We start from the raw sequence: 22,048 nt of genomic DNA, 5'->3' as shown, positions 1-22,048 counted from the left end.
CGAGAGGAAGGCGGAAGCGGAAGTCGGGGGCGCGCCGGCTCGCAGCGAAGGAGGCCTTGGCGTCGGGTCGGGCCCGGGTCGCCATGGGGCGCGGCAGCGGCACCTTCGAGCGTCTCCTAGGTAACGCGGCCCCTGCTCCTCCCGGCCAGCCCGCGGCCCCGAGCGGGGCGGAGCGGCCGCCGCGCGTCCCGGGCCCTGGGTGGGCTCTCCGTGAGCGGGCTGGCAGTGCCGGGCGCGGGCGCTGGCCGGGCGGGCGAGGGTCCGCGGAGGAGCCGGGCCCGGAGCCGGCAGGTGCGCGGGGACCGACCGCGGGCGTGCCCGAAGTCCTGAGTCACGGAGACGGGCGGCTCGGTCGAATAGCAACTCTCAGGAGACGCCCCCCTCCCCCCAAAACGCCTACGTTGCGTGGGGCTCAGGGCTTTGGACCCAGACATTGGCTCCCCCAAAAGAGGACCCCTTTCTGGGACCTGCCACGCTCCCTTGAGGCCTGCTTCCCTGCGGACCAGGCCAGCCCGCTGCCCCCACTCGCTCGGGAAGCGCGTCCTCCGACTGCCGGAGGCTGTGGCTGAGCCCCGAGGAGCTTAGGAAGGAAAAGGGATGTTTCTGGGCAAGCCCCCGCCCTCCCGCGGCCTGCGCGTGCCCGTGTCCGGGACAGGCGGCCTGGGTGCTCCAGCCACCAGCCCCTGCCCGCCCTCCTTTCCCCTTGAGTGCGGTTTTGGAGGAGACCGCAGATGAGGCATCGTTCTTGTTCGTGGAAAGTGCAGGCTGGGGAACTCAGGCACGTGGGATGGGTCAGCCTTTCAAGGGCCGATCCGGAAGCTACCACTAGATCAATATTGAAGGTGGACAGGCCTGTTAGGTTGTTGGTAGTCTCCAGGGGAGACAGGGCCAGCAGAGCACGCCTGTGAGGCGGCGGTGGTGGAGAGGGAGGGCCGTTTGTCGGAGAATCCGTGGAGGTCAGTCCCGTTTCGCCACACGGAACACTGGAAGCAGAGGGCGGGAATCGGTGCTGCATCCCTGAAGTCTTGCCCCGGCGGAAATCCAACCAACTAGGTCACACCTCTGAAAACCAGGGACTGAGGGACGAGGTGGCAGATTTCCCTGTCGAGAAGCAGCCAGCATAGTGTTGAATCCTGGTGGCTCTGTCCCCAGCAAGCTGTGTGGCTCCTGGCAGTGACCTCACCTCCCTGCTTCAACTTACCTGGAAGGGGATGGAAATACGGCCTAGATTGTAAGGCTGCGTGAGCAGCAAGTTCACGGAAGGCATTTGGAAGAGCCCCTGGCGTGTAACAAGCAGGCAGCGGGATTTTTCCGTTGTTATTTTTCAAGCTGTTTGCCTCATTGGGTCAGGACAGCACTCTTGTGGTTATTGCTGCGTCAACACGATTTTCACGGGTTTTCCATGGGGTCCAGCTGTGTTTGGAATGGGAAGGAGGCACTCCTTCCTGTTGCTAAGCTGGAGCCCCCTAGGAATCACAGCAGAACGAGCCCCCGTAATCATGCGTTTCTGCCTTAGACAAAGCCACCAGCCAGCTTCTGCTAGAGACCGACTGGGAGTCCATCCTGCAGATCTGTGACCTGATCCGCCAGGGGGACACACAGTAAGTGAGGGGGACACTCGTTCCCACTACCCTCCAGGGCCTCACGACCTTGGTGGAGAGCTATGTGGTCTGTGTGCTGGGGTGTTTGAGATCGGGGCATAGCCAAAGGACTCTGTACAGCTTGGGGGATCTCAAGTGCCAGATAGCAGCTGGACTTTTCCCATCTTAGTTGCTGAGACTGTTTCCTTTTTTCTGTCTCTGTGCTTTTACCAACACCCTTTTCTTTCAGGGCAAAATATGCTGTGAGTTCTATCAAGAAGAAAGTCAACGACAAGAACCCCCACGTGGCTCTGTATGCCCTAGAGGTGACTAGGCCCCCACCTATAATCCTGTCAAGGGTCCCCACCCCCAGCGGTCAGGATGGCAGAGAGGAGTGGCCCCCCACAGCCTTGCCCACCTGCTTGGGTGTACCAACAGCACACTTTGGGCATTGGGCATGAGGCCAGATATGAGCTGGGGTGGGAGCTAGGCCTCAGCTGCTCCACCTGAAAATGACACATTTTGGGCGGGGAGGGTGACTCGAGTCCCTGTCCTTGGTGATGACACATGGAGTTAGAAGGAGCCTGGGTGGCGCTGGCTGCTGTGTGCCCCAAGCTGCCATGGTGGCTTTCCTGACAGGTGGGTGGCTTGTGGGGCCTGTTGAGGACTGCCTTCTGCTGGGGAGGTGGGCCTATCCCGGAGGGGTCCCTGCCCTAACCAGCACCCTGACTCTTCTCCTTGGGGTCTGCAGGTCATGGAGTCTGTGGTGAAGAACTGCGGCCAGACAGTCCATGACGAGGTGGCCAATAAGCAGACGATGGAGGAGCTGAAGGAGCTGCTGAAGGTGGGTGCTCCATCGGGAGTAGTAGGTCCAGATGGGGGAGGAGGGGTGCGCCACCCGCTGCCAGGCCTTTGCTTTTCCTGGTGTTTGCTGGCACCCGCGGCAGGGACAGTGCAGGTGTGGCAGAGGCCGGGAGGGCGAGCATTGGTAGTCCTTGCAACACGCCAGTCCCATCCCAGCGATGTTTGGGCGCAGAAGGCCCCTCTCTTCCTCAGGGTGGGGGAAGGCTCCTTGGGGGCAGGGCTGGGAGCCGAGCCTTGACGGGCAGGGGCACTCACTGAGTGGTAGAGAAGGTGGAAGAAGGAGCTGCATGTGGCGAACAGAGGCCTGGGGACCCAGGGCAGCGGGGCAGGTCCCCAGCAGGGTGCACTGAGCCCCATGTGTTTCTGGAGGGAGAGCAGGGGAGACGCACTGGGGAGTGGGCTTTATGCTCTCCTTCAGCAGAGGAGGAAAAGTCCTGAGCCCGAGACGTCCCGAGGGGCCCCTGCCTGTGGCCTCTCAGGCTTGCGCTGCCCTGCAGGGATTGTGACGTGGGCAGTGACACCCGAGGTTGTGTGATGCAGAGTTGGGTGGGGCAGACATTCTTTGAGGTGCAGGGGTGCCCCGCAGAGATGAGGTTGCCAAGGAGTGCAGCCCCAGGCACTGTCTGGTTGCCACCAGTGGGCCAGGCCACAGTTTCCTGGTCCTGTCCTGGTGCCTGTGGGCCTGTGGGGCCAGGAGCCCTCCCGGGACCTGAGCGGACATCTGGCTTCTAGGGGCCCACTGGAAAGAGCGGAAGCAGTTAGAAGCTGCCTTCTTCCTGCACCGGAGATTGTGCCCTGTCTGCTGCACCTGGTGTAACAGCTAGCTGGTCCCCCTTGGAGATAGGATTGGGGAGTCCACCAATTGGACACAGATCACAGGAAAGACCCAGAGGCCCAGCGCTGAGCTGTGGTCGGCATCTCTGCCCTGCTGTCCTCCTGAGCATTGGGTGCGGATGGCACCCCAGAGGGCTGTAAAAGTGGAACTGGCTGCGCTCTAAGCTGGCAGAAATGGTGGCTCTGTATGTGGGCGTGGCCCTGGAGCTGCTGTAGCTGGAAGGAGGGGGCAGGGCCAGAGTGGGTTACAGACGGAGGGGCTCCCAGTCTGGTCAGGGAGGGATGGAAGAGGTGCATGTCGTTATGGGATCAAGGGAGTTGGAGAGCTTTTGCCTCGGGAGCCCTGGGGGTTACATGTAGGCCCCAAGTGGGCAGATAGGTGCGAGGGGTTCATCCTCAGGGTCAGGGTTCCATGGAGGAGGGCTGGGCCTGGGCAGAGGGTCCGAGGTGCCCCCTGCACCCCACCCTGGGGTCCCGCCCCACCTCTGCTCTGAGTAGTGGGGTCTCACCAGCCGCTCTGTTACGCTGAAACACCCCCTGGCACCTGCGTCTCCAGCGGTCCTCACGGCCTCCCTCCCTTCTCTGCAGAGGCAGGTGGAAGTCAATGTCCGAAACAAGATCCTGTACCTGATCCAGGCCTGGGCGCACGCCTTCCGGAACGAGCCCAAGTACAAGGTGGTGCAGGACACCTACCAGATCATGAAGGTGGAGGGTGAGTCGGGCAGGTACCGCCTGCTCCAGGCAGGACCAAGGGGGCTGTGTTCACCCTGGCGGCCGGGAGATAGCCCCCACCAAGTGACGAGCAGTGGGCACGTGGAGTGGGCATCCCCAAGGTGGGTGCATGGGATCAGCCCAACTCTGGGCACCCAAGTCCCTGCCTTTCCAGACCTCACACCCCTCGGGAACACACAACCCACAAATGGGAAGTGAAGAGAGAAGCTAGTTTCTGAGAGAGGGTTCCTGGGGCAGTTACCGGCCAGAGGGCAGGAGGCCTGGGCGTGAGAGTGAGTGGAGACCGGGCCCAGCATTCTGCTGAGGACTCGGGTGCGGGGCCCAGGGATGGGAAGGTGGGCCACTGAAGGCGGGGGTCAGGCTGGAGGAGGCGCGCAGGCGAAGCTCAGCTCAGTGGGAGTCCCTGGGTGGTTTTAGCTGGGGAGTGACAGCGGAGGCGTGGTGTGAGGAGCCTCTGCCTTCCTCCCGCGGTGCGTTGCCACGGAGAGCTGTGGGCTCGGCAAGGAGAGCCGTGGTCAGGCCACTCTTGGAGGCCCTGCTGGTGCCCTTCCTGCTGGGCAGCAGGTGTGAGGGGCTCGGCCAGGTCCCCCAGCCCTGTAGAGGAGGTGCAGAGTGTGAGCAGGGGCTGCGTCTGCTGGCTGTGGCGAGGGTCCTGTCCACGTCCATGGGCTGACCTTCAACACTGGACACTGCATGCTGGGTGTGGGCTCAGGTTTGCTCTCCTGGGGAGAGTGTCAAGGCTTTATAGGGTTCCCAAGGGGTCTGTGCCTCGACAAAAGCTTGGGGACCCCGACTTTAATAGTTCTGGGCAGTGTGGTTGGCTGGAGTACGGGTCAGGAACTGGATGAGAGTCCCAGGGAAGGTCTGTGAGGCCTGATGTGTGGGAGCAAGGCCTGGCTCTGCGTCGGCCTCCAGGACTAGCAGCCCACGGGGACTCACTGGGTGTGGGGAGCCCGACAGCTGTGCCTCCTGGTGGTCTGTTTGCAGAGACATGCTGAGACCAAGACATGGCTCCTGCAGGCATCAGGGGAGACGGTGGGGATGGGAGGCTGCAGGCATCAGGGGAGACGGTGGGGACGGGAGGCTGCAGGCGTCAGGGGAGACGGTGGGGACGGGAGGCTGCAGGCGTCAGGGGAGACGGTGAGGACAGGAGGCTGCAGGCATCAGGGGAGCCTGTGGGGACAGGAGACTGCAGGCGTCAGGGGAGACAGTGGGGACGGGAGGCTGCAGGCGTCAGGGGAGACGGTGGGGACGGGAGGCTGCAGGCGTCAGGGGAGACGGTGGGGACGGGAGGCTGCAGGCCCTGGCTGCGGGGCCTAGCGCACCGCAGCGGCCCAGGGATGACTCACCTTCTTTTCCAGGACACGTCTTCCCAGAGTTCAAGGAAAGCGACGCCATGTTTGCTGCGGAGAGAGTGAGTCTGTGGTGCTGGGTGTTGGGGGTGCTGCTCTGAGGACGCTGGAGGGAGCCTGGGGCAGGCCTGCGGGGAGCACTGGGCCGAGGGTGAGCTACTGGTGGTCTCATCCGGCGTTGCCAAGCGGAACGAGTTCAGGTGCTTTTGGACTGCGGCACGTGCTTAAATGAGCACTGGCCTGTCCCTGAGGCCACAGGCATCTTGCCGTTGAGCCTTGGAAAGAAAAGTCCTGTGGAGGGTCTCCTTCCTCGTGTCTGCAGCCACTGAGTCCAGCCTTGTGGGGAGCAGGGATTGTGGGTAGTGAGGGAGGGTGGGGCTCTGGTGTTCTGACTCTGCTCTCCCACAGGCCCCCGACTGGGTGGATGCCGAGGAGTGCCACCGATGCAGGGTGCAGTTCGGGGTGGTGACCCGAAAGGTAAGTGCACCTGTCGGGGGGAGGGGCCCTGCCACCCACGGCCATTGGGAGGTCACTGCAGCCACACGGTCCTTCTCCTCTGGGCCATAGCCTGGTGGTATGAGGAGGAAACCCAGCCCCGCTGTGTAGTGAGCGTGGTCACCAGGGCTCTGGTGTCTGATGGTTGGTGTCGCCAGGTACAGCTCATGCTCCCTGGGGACAGGAACACCCAGGCCCAGGGCTGGCTGAGGGTGCAGTTTGTGCTGCCTTGGCCAATGCTCCCTCAAGCTGATGTCTCTCTTCCCCCGGTGGCCCAGGCCAATGATGATGATGGCAACGGCCGGGCCTGGGTGTCAGCACCCACCGGAGCTCCACCCAGCACAATTGACCCATTCTTTTTGTGAGCCTTTTTTTCTTTCTTTTTAGAGATTGTTTTTCTATTTCTTTTGAGAGAGAGAAACATTGATGTGAGAGCATCATGTCAATTGACTGCCTCCTGCATGCCCCCAACCAGGAAATGAGCCTGTAACCTGGGCATGTGCCTTTGACTGGGAATCGAGCTGCCGGCCTTCTGGGGCACAGGACGACGCCCAACCATCTGAGCCACGCCAGCCAGGGCTAACCTTTCCCTTTTTTTTTTTTTTTTTAATGTTTTTATTAATTTTTTTTTTTTTAGAGGGAGAGAGAGATACATCAACGAGACAGAAGCATCAGCATCGATTGGCCGCCTCTTGTATGCCCCCCACTGGGGATCGAGCCCACAACTTGGGCGTGTGCCTTGACTGGGAATCGAACCAGCAACCCCAGTTGCAGGGTCGACGCTCAAATACTGAGCCACACTGGCCGGGCCAAACCTTCCTTTTTAATTTAAAGTATTTTTCCCCAAACAGTAGCTGCAGTTGATGGCCTGGGCCTGGGCCCTGTTCCCCAGGGTCTCCATCTTCCCAGGCCTGCCTCTGTGCGCCCTGGCCTGGGAGGCAGCCCGGCAGCTCTGGGTGGGTGCTGAGAAGCGGTCGTGAGGCCCTGTCACAGCCCCATGGCCCCTGTTGCAGCACCACTGCCGGGCCTGCGGCCAGATCTTCTGCGGCAAGTGCTCGTCCAGGTGCTCCGCCATCCCCAGGTTCGGCATCGAGAAGGAGGTGCGCGTGTGCGAGCCCTGCTATGAGCAGCTCAACAAGTGAGTCCTGGGCCGGGCTCCGGCCTCAGCCTCGCCCGATGCGGGGAGCCAGGCGGCACCCAGCCTGGAACCTGCCAGCCACTTGCTGGAGGTTTGCCTTTCACCTTTTTAATGTTCCTCAATCCTCACATGAGGATATTTTTCCGTTTATCTCCAGGGAGGGGGGAGGCAGGCAGGCAGAGAGCACAACACTGCTGTGAGAGAGACACACCGACTGGTTGCCTGCCGCACAACCCCACTGGGGCCGGGGACGAGCCGCAACCGAAGTACATGCCCTTGCCTGGAATCAAACCCGGGACTCTTGGTCCGGGGGCCGACACTCTACACGCTGAGCCAAACTGGTCAGGGCTCAACCTTTTTAGTTTGGAAGTAAAACTTCCAAGAAAGATGCGGTGCGGACCTGCCATGCTGCCCGTGGCTCCCTCGCCCGCGTGTTCAGGCGTTTGACCCAGAGCCTCCACGTTCGTGTTCTGGAGAAGGGGTGTCCTGCTCCGGAGCCCCGGCGAGGCGTCAGGACAGTGCTGGCGTGGCCTTTGCCGTCCCCGTCTTTCCCAGTCCCGGTGGCAGCGGCACTTCTGTCCCTCTCGGGCCCGTTCGGCGCCCTCACCTCCCGCGTAGTCCTCGTCTTTCCTGATGACGTTTCTGATGCGTCCAGGCCCTGGCAGTGTGTCCCTCAGTTTGGCATGAGCTTCCCTTGCGGTTAGGGGCAGGGTCTGTGCTCCTGACAGGACCCCAGAGGGAGGCCGGGTCCTCAATGTACTGGGTACAGAGCCCCATCCATCTGTGTGTCCCAGCGTCAGTGATGTAGCCGATCCCTACGTTAGGCGGTGTCCACAGCACGGCCAGGTGGGTAATTGAACCCCACTTCCAGGACTCCCGGGGTCCCTTGGCCTAGAAGCAGAGGCAGATGGTGGCTCAGTCTCTCCCGAGTGTGGGCTGCGGAACCACTGTCGTCACTCTGTGACACCGGAGGGATCCCAGGTGGTCTCGAGCACTTGGGGGGCCGGGGTGCAGTGCTCGGTCCCTCACAGTGTCCTGTTGGTCCAGGAAAGCGGAAGGCAAGGCCCCCTCCACGACGGAGCTGCCCCCGGAGTACCTGACCAGCCCACTGTCCCAGCAGTCGCAGGTACTGCCCATTCGCGGGCCTCTCCCCTTGGCACTTCTCCCGTGACCTTGCTCACCCAGCCTGTGTGCCCCCAGCTGCCCCCCAAGAGGGACGAGACAGCCCTGCAAGAGGAGGAGGAGCTGCAGCTGGCCCTGGCCCTGTCACAGTCGGAGGCCGAGGAAAAGGAGAGGATGGTGAGCTGGGGGGAGGAGGGGAGACCCCAGGCTTCACTGAGTCTGGGGGTGCTAGGGGAGTATTGCTAGGTGTTTGGAGGCTTGGCCTGCTATGCCACATGCTCCCTGGGGGACACATTCTTCCTGGTCCTCCCACAGAGACAGAAGTCTGCGTACACGGCTTACCCCAAGGTGGAACCAGCACCTGTGACCTCGTCAGCGCCCCCTGCCAGCAGCTTGTACTCTTCGCCTGTGGTGAGCAGCCCTGGGGTCAGCAGTTCCTGCCTGTGCGGGGGTCCAGAGGGCTGCCCCCAAAAGGACAAAACCTTGTCACCTGGCCTCACCTCCCCACCCCACCCACCCCCTGGCTCTTGGCTCCCTGGTCAGGGGTCCTCTGTGGGGTGGAGGCCCTCCTGGTGAGAGCCCACTCTCCTCCACCCCTCAGGCAGGAGGTGGGACCTGAGGCTAAGGGTGGCTGCCCCTTTCTAGCATCAACTCATGGCCATAACGGGAGTTGTTTTCTGGGGGGTTAACCCAGCCCCTCTGTGACTAGGGGGTGGGGGGTGGGTGGGGCCAGCCAGGCACAGGGCATGGGAAGAGTCCTGCCATGTATCTGTTGGGGCCCATTTGTGTGGCTGATGGAGGGGGGATGGGCACTGCCTTGCATCTTGTCAATAGTTATGGAGCCTTTGGGCCCCCCTCAAACCAGCCCTGGACAGACTCCAGGGTCACTGCTGTGCCATTGGGCCTTCTGAGGAGGAGCTGGGGTATGTGGCCTGTGACCCCTCAGACCCTCCCCTGTCTCCCCAGAACTCATCAGCGCCACTGGCTGAGGACATGGACCCCGAGGTGAGTTCCCTGTGGGTGGCGCTTCCCCTCCCTGCTCCCGGGCCCCGGGACGACCTCTTATTTTCCACACAGCTCGCCCGGTACCTCAACCGGAACTACTGGGAAAAGAAGCAGGAGGAGGCTCGGAAGAGCCCCACACCGTCCGCACCCGTGCCCCTGACAGAGCCCGCCGCCCAGCCCGGGGAGGCACACGCAGCCCCTGTGAACGCGGTGGAGGTGAGGGCCGCTCTCAGCACTCCAGGTTCGGGGTGCCCTGTGAGGGGGACGCAGACAGGCAGGCCCCCCTCACCTTTTGATCTCTTCCAGACTTCCCTCCCGGAGACAGACTCTCAGCCCATAACTTCCTCCGGTGGCCCCTTCGGTGAGGTGAGCTCTCCCCTCGGGCCAGGGAAGCACAGCCTCCTGAGCGCACAGCCCAGGCTCCGCGTGGGCACCCGTCGCCATGGTGACCTGGCGGAGGTGGGCTCAGCCACTGCTGCCTGCCTCAAATGGACCAGAGCCCAGAGGTGCCCACTCGGTCCGGGGCTTTGTTGGCCGTTAGAAGGCGGCACAGGGCCTTTGCGGGGAGGCGGGTCCTTGTCACTGCCAGTGGGTGTGTCTGTGGGTGTGGCCACAGGGCTGTAGCAGCTCCGTCCTGGCCTCGGTTTCCTAAGCGGCAGGACTGGAGGCCATGGTGCTCGCAGCACTCTCGGTCGGTCAGGTTGGGGGTGCTGGTGGGGCTGCTGAGTGCCCCGCCCAGGGAGGGCGGCCCTGACTCGGCCCGTGTTCCCAGCAGCAGTTCCAGAACGGGGAGTCGGAGGAGAGCCACGCGCAGTTCCTGAAGGCCCTACAGAACGCCGTCAGCACCTTCGTCAACCGCATGAAGAGCAACCACGTGCGTGGCCGCAGCATCACCAACGACTCGGCGGTGCTGTCGCTCTTCCAGTCCATCAACGGCATGCACCCTCAGCTGCTGGAGCTGCTCAACCAGCTGGACGAGCGCAGGTGTAGGTCCCTCCTGGCCTCGGCCAGGCCCCCAGCAGTGCTGGCCTCTGACTGGGCAGCGAGAGGTCCCTGGGACAGGGCTGCCCAGGGGCCGCAGCTTCTCTGGCTCCAGGGGAGGTGGTGTCACTGAGCACGGGACAGTTGGCTGAAGGAACAGTCCCCCAGCCCAGTGCCAGCTGTGCCCTGTCAGTAAACACTCAGGACTACGGCCAACCGAGTCGACACAGTGCTGAGGGCCTGCTCTGCCCTCCCGCAGTGTACTACGAGGGGCTGCAGGACAAGCTGGCGCAGATCCGCGACGCCCGGGGGGCGCTGACCGCCTTGCGGGAGGAGCACCGGGAGAAGCTGCGCCGGGCAGCTGAGGAGGCGGAGCGCCAGCGTCAGATTCAGCTGGCCCAGAAGCTGGAGATCATGCGCCAGAAGAAGCAGGTGCGGCGGGCAGCCTGGAGGCCGACTGCGGGGGCCCCAGGACACGGCCGTGCTGACTGCTGCCCTGTGGCCCGCAGGAGTACCTGGAGGTGCAGAGGCAGCTGGCCATCCAGCGCCTGCAGGAGCAGGAGAAGGAGCGGCAGCTGCGCCTGGAGCAGCAGAAGCAGACCATCCAGATGCGCGCCCAGATGCCTGCCTTCTCCCTGCCCTATGCCCAGGTAGGCGCCCTGCTCCTCCCAGCCCACTGCCTGCAGCCACTGGGAGCCACCCTGATGGCATCTCTTTGTCCCCAGCTCCAGGCCATGCCCACGGCAGGGGGCGTGCTGTACCAGCCCACTGGCCCCACAAATTTCCCAGGGACCTTCAGCCCAGCAGGCTCGGTGGAAGGCTCCCCCATGCACACCGTGTACATGAGCCAGCCAGCCCCAGCCGGCAGCAGCCCCTACCCCAGCGTGCCAGGCTCCGGAGCAGGTAATGGAGTGGGCAGAGGCGCCAACCAGCCAGGATGAACCCCAAATCATTATCTTCTTTCGTTTTTATTTTAGCATAATAGATTTAAAGAGTAGTTAAGAGAATGAATGGTGCAAAGAATTTCCCTGATTCCCCAAATGTTAACATTTTATTGCATTTGCGTGCGCGCATCTTTACGGCACACACTGAAATCCATTCACTCCATCACCTTCAGTCCTGAGGCTCAAGCTTACTCTCCTTCCTGTGCTTGTCACCCCCCACCAACACCCGTCCCCTGTGTTGACTTACTTGTTTGGTCCCAGAATTCAGAAGTAATTTCAGGAGTGCCAGCCCAGGCCACTGTGGAAGGTTGATGTTTGTTGTGCTGAGTCCTGATTCTGGGTTCAGAAGTTACCGGGCTGTGCTGTCCCCCACCGCTGCAGTGTCATTGACTCGGTTGGAATACAGTTGGGTTCGATTCTTCTGATTTCTGTCAGGTTAGGGGTCCTCTCCATTCCTTGCTGATTTCATTTATTTTCCTTCGGTGAGAACATGAAACGTGAACTTGATTCCAAAACTCACAACAGAAAGGAAAACTCAAGAGAAATACTCCCCACCCCCAGGCTCTTGCTCTTCCTCTTCCTCCACAGACCCCAGCATGGTGAGCACCTACATGTACCCCGCAGGGGTTGCTGGTGCTCAGGCAGCCCCTCAGGGCCCTGCAGGACCCAGCACCAGCCCAGCCTACTCCTCCTACCAGCCCACCCCCACGCAGGGCTATCAGGTAGGCGCTCCCACCCCAGCAGGTCCCTGTGACGTGCCCGCCAGTCCTCCTCCTGTCACACTCCTTTCCTCCACAGAATGTGGCCTCCCAGGCGCCACAGAGCCTCCCGGCCATGTCCCAGCCCCCGCAGTCCGCCAACATGGGTTATATGGGGAGCCAGGCAGTGTCCATGGGCTACCAGCCCTACAGCATGCAGGTGAGTCCACGTGGGGCATCCAGACGGGCAGGTCCCTGGGCAAGAAGCTGTGGGGAGTGCTGGCCAGGCTCAGCCCTTGTAATCACCACCCCCTGACCCCCAGTGGGCCCCCCTAGCTGGTTCTCCAAATCAGAAATTCTGCATTGTCTGGCTGCAGGGCCTGTTTCTCAACGTCTGGGTTCCTCTCATTTCAGAGTCTCATGACCACCCTCCCCAGCCAGGATGCACCTCTGCCACCCCCTCAGCAGCACTACATCTCGGGGCAGCAGCCCATGTACCAGCAGGTGAGCCTCCCCCAGGACACCACCCTGGGCCCCAGGCCCCCGCAGGGGCTGTGCTGGGAAGAGCAGATAGTTCCGCACAGGAGTGCTGCTCACCCAGCAGAACCCGGATACATGCAGCACCCTGTGGGCCCTGCTGGGAGCTCCGGGGCTGCCCCTGCTGGGGCAAGAAGCTCACAGAGAGCCCATGACAAGTTGGGGGGAAATGCCACCCTCAGTGCGCCCAGGGCTGGCGGGGACTGAGTACCAGGGACAAGGCTGCGATGGGGTGTCCTAGAGAAGCCACTAGAGGGAGGGGAGCTGGGGCCTGGGGGAGGAGGACCAATGGTCCCTTGTCCCCCAGATGGCACCTTCTGGTGGCCCTCCCCAGCAGCAGCAGCCGCCCGTGGCCCAGCCGCCGCCTGCACAGGGGCCACAGGTGCAGGGCAGTGAGGCCCAGCTCATCTCATTCGACTGACCGCAGGCCAGCTCGCTGCCCAGAGTAACACTACGTCCTCCAAGACCGCCCACCTCCATTTCTGACTAGTGTCATCTTCCCTCCCCGTGATCTCCTCCTACGCATTGCAGTGTCCCTGTCCTGTGAGCAGGGTGGCCCTCTCCCCAGTCCTCCTGTCCTTGCCTGCTGGCTCACCCCTCGGGCTCCACCTCATGTTCCTGAATTGGCCTCTGACTTCCTTCCCCACGGCTGGGCTGTAGGGTGAGGGTGGAGGGAAGCATCTTCTCTGACAGGAAACCCCAGCCTGGTGTCGGGTCCTTCTGCCCTCCCATCCCCACTGGGGGCCTGCTGGCTGACTAGTGTGAGTGCTCCCCAGAGCCCTCTAGTGCCACCCCCCAAATCCCCAGGGCTGTCAGCAGGGGACTTCTGGCCCCCACAGGAGGGGTGGGGGCTTGTCTCCAGCTTCTCTGCTTCTGAGCTGTCATCCAGTGCCCCCAGTAGACAGAATGGAACAGCGATAATAAAATCTGTTCAACAAGTATCAAGTGGTCTCTCCCTGCGGCATGCCAGTGAAGATCCTGGTGTTGCCATGGGCCGCCGCCCCACCTGGTGTCACTGGTATTGTAAGAACAAGCCATACCCAAAGACTCGCTTCTGCAGAGGTGTCCCTGATGCCAAGATCCGCATCTTTGACCTGGGGTGGAGGAAGGCAAAAGTGGATGAGTTCCCACTCTGGCCACAAGGTGTCAGGTGAATGTGAGCAGCTCTCCTCTGAAGCCCTGGAGGCTGCCCGCATGTGTGCCAACAGTACATGGTGAAAAGCTGTGGCAAAGATGGTTTCCACACGTCATCTGCATCAACAAGATGTCCTGTGCTGGGGTGACAGGCTCCAGACAGGTATGCGGGGTGCTTTTGGAAAGCCCCGGGGCACAGTGGCCAGGGTCCACATGGGCTAAGTCATCATGTCCATCCAGACCAAGCTGCAGAATAAGGAGCATGTGATTGAGGCCCTACGCAGAGCCAAATTCAAGTTTCCTGGCCGCCAGAAGATCCACGTCTCCAAAAAGTGGGGCTTTGCTCAATTTAATGCTGGTGAATTTGAAGACATGGTGGCTGAAAAGCGGCTCATCCCAGATGGCTGTGGGCTAAATACATGCCTAACTGGTCCCCTGGACAAGTGGCGGACACTCTACTCATGAGAGTCTCAGTGCTGCCCCCTCCTTACACCCACCAATAAATCCTACTTCCTGTCCAAAAAAAAGTATCAAGTGTCTGGTCAGAGGGAAGGTGGTGGGCAGCTGGTCCAGCTCTGGACAGGAGTGTGTAGGTGCACCGCCGTAGGCCAGCCTGTCTGCTGCCCCAGACCCAGCTCCACAGGCAGCCTCTGTCTCCTCCCTGGGACAGCCCCACTTCCCCTGGTCCTGGGACAGGCGTGCAGGGCCTGTGGCTGGAGTCGGACTACAATGCCAGTTGTAGTCTGGAAGAAAATGTTGAGCATTAGACTCAGCACCTTGCATCCAGAGTTCAGAACACAGCCTTAAGTACCCAGACCTCTTAGGTGACCACAGCATTAGCTCTTCTATGCAGGAGCGGGCTTGTTTAATAGGCAGGGGCCACCACAGCTGGAGTCCAAGGCGGGGCCCAGGATGACAGCAGGTGCCGGCAAGGGCAGCCCTGCCTTCTCATTTGACATGAAGTCGGGCTGTTCCAGGGCTGGGTCTTAGAAATTCGCCGGTGGCGGCGGGGGCAGCTTCAGCTCGCTGCACACAGACAGGAACGGGCCAGGGCGCAGGGCAGACGCCGCAGCGGGCGAGCTGAAGACACCGCTCGGCCGGGTGTCTGGGGGCTGGACCGAGAGGCAGGCAGGCAGACGCTCCTCCCTGGGACCTGTGGGACCTGGGGCCCTTCCGGGGAAGGAGGCGGCCTGGACCGCGGGGCCGAACGCGCGCCTCCCCGTGCTGGCGGAGGACGAGCAAGGCGCAGGCTGGCCGGAGGGCGGCGGGAACGCCACGGGCTGCGGACGCCAGGCTCCGGCAGAGGTGACCGCGCTGCTCTGCCCGAGCTGGGCCCGCCCCCGACTCGGACGGAGCCTGGCACCAAGCTTCGGCCTCCGCTGGCCTTCGCTCGCCCCGCTCGCTTTGTGGGTAATCTCGGCGAGCGAGAGGAAGCAAGCGTCAGGTGCGGCTAGAGCGTCCTTCCTAGCTCGTATGCTCGACGGCCCCGGCGGCTAGAGCGTCCTCCCCCACCTTGTATGTTCGGCGGCCCGAGCGGCTAGAGCGTCCTCCCCAGCTCGTATGCTCGGCGGCCCGGGCGGCTAGAGCGTCCTTCCCAGCTCGTATGCTCGGCGGCCCCAGCTGCTAGAGCGTCCTCCCCAGCGCGTGTACTCGGCGGCTCCGGCAGCTAGAGCGTCCCTCCTACCCGGACCCGCGTGTGACCTTCCCGCCCGCGGAGCGATGCTGCCGGCGGCCGCTCTCCCCCTCTGGGGGCCGTGTCTCGGTCTTCGGGGTGCCGTGCTCCGTTTTGCCAGGTACCGCGGGCTGCTGAGGCTCGGGCGGGCAGAGTGGGAGCCCTCGGCCGGCCACCGACGGTTCAGGTCGTGGCGGCGGGCGGAAGGCCACCCAAACTCGGCAGGTCCCGGCGGGGTTGGGGGGCGGCGGGACCTCCGCGGCCGGCCCCCTAACCGTACGGGCCGCGGAGAGTGCCAGGGTGGCCCCAGATCGCATTGGACGGCTTCCTGCCTTTCTCCGGGCCTCAGTTTCCCTCGCAGCCCAGTGACATGGTAGGACTCCCAGCAGTGCCTCTGGCGGTCCGCCGTCAGGTTCCGAAAGGCTTCGTGCAGCAAAATGCATTTGCATGATTGCATTACCGCCATGAGCTGCCGTGGTCCATTCAAACCGGGAAGTTGTTGTGAGCAGCATTCTGCAGCAGTAATTACCTGGGTTTCTAAGGCTTGTGAAGAGTGTCAAGTAGCTGGGAAAATCTCTTGCTGTCGACATGGACCCTCGAGTCTGAGAACCCTGGATTGGGACCACGGGGCTAGACCTGCGCTCATGGCACCTACCTGCCTGGACTGTGTCACCCACCTGTGCTGGGCTGACTGCTCTGTTTGAATGGTGTCTAGGCAACAGGTGCCACGAGTCTGCACTGTGCGGCTGATGAGATGCAGCAGTCATCGAAAGGGGGAGGCCCTCGCCGGCGCACCCCTAGATAACGCCCCCAAGGAGTACCCCCCCAAGATCCAGCAGCTGGTCCAGGACATTGCCAGCCTCACGCTCCTGGAGATCTCAGACCTCAACGAGCTCCTGAAGGTATCACGGGCCAGGCCTGGGCTTGTGTCTCGTTCCTGGTGTATTTGGGGAGTTTAGTCAGTTGTGGAAAGTGTGCTCTCCGAGTGCAAGGATGTGCCAGACTTGTCCCTAAGCGTGTTTGGTTGTGACAGCCAGCTTCTGAGACTGCTTTCCTCTGTCCCTGCAGAAAACGTTGAAGATCCAGGATGTGGGGCTCATGCCGATGGGTGGCATGATGCCTGGTACTGCCCCTGCTGCGGCAGCTCCTGAGGTGAGCCCAGGCAGTGTCTTCTGCAGAAAGACATGTTCCTCTGATGCCCATTTCCCAGCTTCCCTCACGTCACGTGGCCAGATTTCTCTTGTCCCTCGTTTCTGTCCTGGACCAACTTATACACCCTGCAAATCTGTGTGTTGCTGGGTGTGGCTCTGGTCAGCCTCCCCAGGACCTCCTCCCTGCCAAGGATGTGCAGGTCCCTGCCCACAGGAGACCATGTTTCTATTAGAGGGAAACTGACAATGAACCAGAGGAGAGGAAAAAGACAAATTATATTGAATAGTAGGGTGTTACAAGTGCTGTGTGGGAAAGTAGGGAAGAAGCTTAAGGGAGTTACAGGTTCAAGGAAGGCCATGATGAGCAGGTGACACTCTTGAGGAGTTGAGGGAGAGAGCAAGGCATTCCTGGTGGGGGGACAGTGAGCACGAGGGCCATCAGGCATGTCCAGGGCTGGAGAGGAGCAGGGAGGTGATGGGCAGCTTCATCTCTGAGTGACTGGTATGGGTTTGGGTGTCTACGAGGAAGCCAGCAGACTTGAAGTCACACACGAATTTGCTTTTGTTCTTTTCAATATTTACTATTTTTAAAGATCTCAAATTGTCCACAAGTGGGAATAAGAACACGATCACTCGTATACCCCTCACCAGCCTTAGCAATAACTAAGGTTTGCCGTTTGTGCCTCCTGTCCCTTGACGCTTAAGGCAGAACTCTGGTCTGTTCCTTCCTCTCTGCGTCCCAGCCCACCTCTCTCAAACCACAAGGTGCCACGATCCACTCGCGCAGCAAAGAGAATTGGCCTTGACTTCCTATCCCAACTTGTTCAGATGTCAGGGGCTGTCACCCCTGGTGTGCACTGTTGGCCCCTTGGTGAAGGCGGAGCCCAGGCTGGTGGTACATTTGTGTGAGCCGCCAGGCTTGCTTGAGGGTTGGAATGGCCCTGCTTTTCTTCAAGTTATTTTACCCACAAAGCACTTTTGCTGTCGACCTGGAGTTTCAGGGGCCGGGAAGGGAGACAGTTTTAGAAGTGTCTGGAGAGCTGAATGGTTCTGGGGGGGGGACTCAGTCTGACCCGGGAGTAGATAAGGGAGGGGAAGCACTGGCCTCCCTCCTGCTGGAGTTGCAGGGGCCTTGCCTTTGGGGTTACAGGACGGGCAGCCCTGGAGTGAATGTGCCCGCTCCATGCCATCCTTGCTCACCTGCTCACCCACTCTCTGTCCCCCTCCAGGTAGTAGAAGAAGACATCCCCAAACAAAAAGAACAGACACATTTCACTGTCCGCCTGACAGAGGCAAAGCCGGTGGACAAAGTGAAGCTGATCAAGGAAATCAAGAACTACGTCCAGGGCATAAACCTCGTGCAGGTGAGTTCTGGGCCGCCCCTCCCAGGCCATGCGTGGTCCACAGAACCCAGGCCTGGTGTCTGACTTGACTCTTTGGCAGGCAAAGAAGCTGGTGGAGTCCCTGCCCCAGGAAATCAAAGCCAACGTCGCCAAGGCCGAGGCAGAGAAGATCAAGGCAGCTCTGGAGGCAGTGGGCGGCACCGTGGTCCTGGAGTAGCAGGCCAGTGCTGAGGACTCGTGGACAGGGGTCCCTGGGACCCGGGCAAGGCCCTGCCGGCTCCACCCACACCCAGGCTCAGGGGATGGGCGCCTCGGAGCAGAACTCCACACCGCCACCGCGTGGCAGCCTGGTTCTGGGACAGGCATGGACCTGCTGGGACTGGAGGGGCGGCCGCTGCCTGTGGGCACCGGGCGGACTCTGGGCCGTGCCCGAGTGCACCGCGCGCCCCCTGGTGGCCGCTGAGAAAATACATGGTTTGGGCCGTGTATACGCAGTGCTCTGTCCGGCGGGCCGCGGGATGGGCGAGGGTCTGCCGGCGCTCATCAGGGTCCTCTGAGACCTCACAGCTGGCGGCATTTCCCCATCGTGCCTGACAGCTGGCAGCTGCCCCGTAGCTGATGCCAGGTCTTCACCCCGGAGCTGGATGTGCAGTTCCGCCCTCGCCGAGGCAGCCTGGAGGCTGTGGTACAGCCCCGCCCAGGCTGGCGGGGAGAGGCTGTGCCCCAGGCGGCCCCAAGAGGGCCTAGAAGCCAGGGGGAGGGGAGGGACGCAGCCTGGTGCCGCTCTTAGCTTCTGAGGGGGGGAGCCCTGGGGCCCTGCTCCCAGGAACCTTGGCTTCCTTTCTGGGGGCAGTGGACTTCTTCCTCCCCTGCCCTTAGCCGGAGACCCCAGGGACTTGGGGCAGAGCGCAGGAAGGAGGGAAGCTGCAGTGTGCCTTGAGAGCCTGCTACCCCCCAGGGCTCCCCACCTTCGCTGTCCTGGGTCTCCGTGTCCTGTCTTTGCCACCCCCTTTGCCCCTGTTGGAAGAATAACCTGCAGGATCAACCTGTGGGACCAGAGGGGGCGCTGTGTGTTCGGGAGTGCGGCCCTTGGGTGGGTCAGCTCCAGATGGGTGTTCTCAAGCCTGGGGGCCCTCCCCCAGTGTGTGCTGCCAGCTGGACCTTGTAGGAAGGGTCCAGGGAGGCACAGGGAGGTTGCTCTCTGACCCAGGCGCCCCCCTGCCAAGCCTGGGGCCGTGCCGCCCCACAAGATTAATGATTATCCATCCGTAGGTCTCGGTGTGCCTTCCATCCGGAGATGGCAGTTGGCTACCTGGGGCTGGGTGTGGCCTGCTGCCCTGGCTGCCTTGTGGGGGTGGGGGAGGAAGCGGCAGAGCTCAGGGAGAGCCGGGCCTGCAGGATCACAGACCTTTGTTCGGCTTTCCCAGGGAGCCAGGGGCACAGCTGGCATGACCGGGCCTCTGCGTCGTCCTGGGTTTGTTGGGGTGGCCGCTCAGAGGGAGGGGCGGCCCTGCATTCAGGGGCCGTCTAGCCAAGCGCATTCCTCCTCCAGTGTGCCAGGCTAGGGCGGTGTTGGTGTCTCCTTGGTGGCCTATACCTGAGGTCACAGTCGATTCCTGAAGGCACTGGGCCTCCTGACGGGGGTCCTGGCCCACCACTCCCAGCTCCCCTGTCGTGCTGCAGCCTGCAGGTGGCCCACGAATTAGTGCCAGACCTGGGGATAAGGGCTGTGCCCTGGGGATTGCCCTGGTCCCTGGAGCCCACGTGGCCTTGGCACTGGGCTCTGCACTGGGAGGTGTGCCTGTGTCCCGGGTTGCCCTGTGGTGCCCACACAGCACCTCACAAGGTCCTGTCAGGTCCTAGTAGGAAATAGTATTCCTGTTCTTTGTCCAGCCTGGTGAAAAGGTCTCCGGACATGGCCGAGAGAGCTGGAGCTGACTCATGTGCCTCCTGCCCTTATGGGTCCCCCGTTCCAGGGGCCCCGGAGTCTTCCAGGCTACCCATGTGGCTCCAGGAGAAAGTGCAGGTGCCCCAGAACAGACCTCAGGCCCCACCCGAGAGCCGGGCCTGCCGCAACCCTGTTATCAGACCTGCCCCCTGCCTGCCCATCACCGCTGGGCTTGTGACGGTCTGGGATCCACCCGAGGCCTCCGCTCGGGCCTTTTCCAGGTCCTGACCTGCAACACGGGCACATTCCTGCCGTCCAGGCCTGACCAGCCTTTCACAAGAGCCCGTGCATTTCATGCTGCTTTGACTTTTCTGATGTTAGTCCTCACCTGAGGATATTTTTTCCATTGATTTTTCTGAGAGCAGAAGGGAGGGGGTGGATAGAGAAAAACTGATATGAGAGACAAATCAGTAGGCACGTGCCCCTACCATGGCTGGGGATCGAACCTGAGACCCTTTGGTCCGAGGGCTGACACTCTAACCACTGAGCACACCAGCCTGTGCTGCTCTTTTTTTTTTTTTCTTTATTGATTTTAGAGAGAGAGAGACAGAAACACTGATGAGAGAGAACATTGATTGGCTGCCTCCTGCATGCCCCCACTGGGGATCGGGCCCACCACCTGGGCATGCGCCCTGACCAGGAATCAACTGGTGACTTATTGGTGCAGGGGTCGATGCTCAACAACTGAGCCACACTGGCCGGGCCCGGGGGCTGCTCTTTACATTTTTATTCTTAAAGTATCCCTTCATTTCGGGCTGCCAAGCCTCCAGGCACTCCTTCCCAATGTGAGAACAGTCTGTTCCCTGCCAGCAGGACCCAATCTAGTTGCAACTAGTCCCTACACCCCTTGGAGCCTGGCCCCCTGCTTCCTGGGCTGTCACAAAGTCTTAGGGACCCCAGAAGTCTCTGTCACCTCCACTTCCGAGACCTGCTTCATCAACCTGTTCACTTTGTAGTCAGGAGTCAATGACCTTGCCCTTGGGCTGATGGCTACTGAGTGAGATGGGCTAGGGACAGGGAGTGGGCTCCCAGGGCTCCACCTGCTTCCCTAGGGCGCCCCAGGGTCTGCCTCTCGCCTCCTAGCAGATGCTCTTAGCTCTGGTTTTGTTGTTTTTATTTACTGTTTATCGAGAGAGAAACATTGGCTTGTTCTGCCCATCCATGCATTCACTGGTTGATTCCTGTAGGTGCCCTGAGTGGTCAGGGCAGCTCTGCTTTGCCCAGGTGCTACCTGTGCAAGTCTGTGTTAGCTGTGAAGCCACACTGTCAGGTTTCCTGGGGCTCTGTCACCCACCTTCCCCTCTGGTCTCCAGAGACTCCTGCTACCCTTCTCCCCAGGGTAGTGTTTTTACCCAGTTTGCACCTGACATCTTTTTTTTTTAAGCATTTTTTTAAATGCTCGCCTGAGGACATACTTAGAGGGAGAGAAACATCAGTCCGTTGCCTTCTGCTTGCACCCCAACCAGGAATGAAACTGACGACCTTCCAGTGCACAGCATGACGCTGGACCAGCTGAGGGCTGGGGCCTGGCTCATCGGCCGCCTTTCTTAACCCCACCCCCTTTCAGATGAGGCAGCTGCCCTGTGGCCAACACGCCCCTCTCCCCGCCCCCTCCCCCCCCGCCCCCAGCCTTTCTGGGCTGGACACCGTCTTTACTGCCTGCTGTTGGCTTCCCCAGCTGATGACCTTAGGGTCAGATCCTCCTGGGATTCTAGAAGACCTAGCCCCTCCGTTTCCAAGTAGCCACTTCACTACATAGATGGGCTTGCTCACCCGTCCTGGACTTGCTCGGTGCCCAGAGGCCAGCCAGGACGGTCGTTACTGTGCACTTTGCAGATTCAGGGGACCAAGAGTGGTTTCCCCAGCGCCCCTCCCCCTCCTCCCTTGGGGTGGGGGCTGCAGTGGTCAAGCTGGTGGTAGGTTGTGCCCTCTCTGAGATTAGAGGCTGCCCCCACCCCCCAGAGGACCCCCGCGGCCCCATGGTCCTGCCTGAAAGTGGCCCTGGGGGACTTGGACTTCACTGGGCTCAGAGCCCACCTGCTCTCCCATTGTTCGCTGGGAGGTGGGAGGAGCGTGGGGACCTGCACGCAGGGGCAGGCAGCCTGCGGGTGGCCGCCCTCGGGGGCCGGGGCCTGAGCCTGCCTCTGGCCGCCTCTAGCTTGGGGCTGCCCGGCCCGACGGGCCTGAGGCTGGACTTGGCTGGGAACTCGGGCAGGCGCGGTGTCCGGCCTCGGAGCCGCCTTTCGCCCCTAGTCCTCTTGCTGCCGCAGGCTGGTCCCAAGGGGGTCTCTGCTACTTGCAACTGCACTTGTCCGGGGCGGACCGCGACCTGCGTGGCGGGTGGGCATTGGACGTCGGCTCGGCCGTGGCTGGGGCGGGGTGCTGCGGGGGCCGGCCTCCGGGAGGGGGGCCGGAGCCCCAAAGCCGTGCCCTTCGGCCACGTGCCCACCCGGGGTCGGCGCAGGGGCAGGGGCCCCAGGTTCCTGGGGGCACTGGGGGGGTTCACGCAGCAGGGTCC

General features: G+C 61.8%; 2 protein-coding genes and 1 pseudogene across 3 annotated transcripts; all 3 read left to right on the top strand.

Annotated features, from left to right (window-relative positions):
* Positions 1-13: 13 nt before the first annotated feature.
* Positions 14-13,225, top strand: HGS (hepatocyte growth factor-regulated tyrosine kinase substrate). 2 transcript variants are annotated; one of them, XM_036268852.1, is made up of 22 exons: positions 14-120; positions 1,517-1,601; positions 1,831-1,906; positions 2,332-2,424; positions 3,867-3,990; positions 5,372-5,424; positions 5,771-5,839; positions 6,871-6,995; positions 8,043-8,121; positions 8,196-8,294; positions 8,433-8,528; positions 9,084-9,122; positions 9,195-9,338; positions 9,429-9,488; positions 9,898-10,108; positions 10,363-10,535; positions 10,613-10,753; positions 10,829-11,006; positions 11,636-11,769; positions 11,846-11,965; positions 12,160-12,249; positions 12,590-13,225. In XM_036268852.1, the coding sequence occupies exons 1-22, from the start codon at positions 84-86 to the stop codon at positions 12,701-12,703; spliced, it is 2,340 nt and encodes a 779-aa protein (XP_036124745.1). In that variant the 5' UTR covers positions 14-83; the 3' UTR covers positions 12,704-13,225. The 2 variants fall into 2 exon arrangements, with proteins under 2 accessions (XP_036124745.1, XP_036124744.1); XM_036268851.1 differs by having other exon boundaries at positions 9,895-10,108.
* A 46-nt stretch (positions 13,226-13,271) lies between these two features.
* On the top strand, positions 13,272-14,053 carry LOC118634371 (annotated as a pseudogene).
* Positions 14,054-15,066: 1,013 nt separating this feature from the next.
* On the top strand, positions 15,067-18,203 carry MRPL12 (mitochondrial ribosomal protein L12). Its single transcript, XM_036269054.1, has 5 exons — positions 15,067-15,209; positions 15,804-15,990; positions 16,157-16,240; positions 17,469-17,603; positions 17,683-18,203. Exons 1-5 carry the CDS (start codon positions 15,136-15,138, stop codon positions 17,797-17,799), a joined length of 597 nt encoding a protein of 198 aa, XP_036124947.1. The 5' UTR covers positions 15,067-15,135; the 3' UTR covers positions 17,800-18,203.
* Positions 18,204-22,048: the final 3,845 nt, after the last annotated feature.

The sequence above is a fragment of the Molossus molossus genome, unplaced genomic scaffold (genome assembly GCF_014108415.1).
Source record: "Molossus molossus isolate mMolMol1 unplaced genomic scaffold, mMolMol1.p scaffold_m16_p_19, whole genome shotgun sequence".
Classification (NCBI taxonomy): domain Eukaryota; kingdom Metazoa; phylum Chordata; class Mammalia; order Chiroptera; family Molossidae; genus Molossus; species Molossus molossus.
This window is presented reverse-complemented; position numbering and strand designations above follow the sequence as displayed.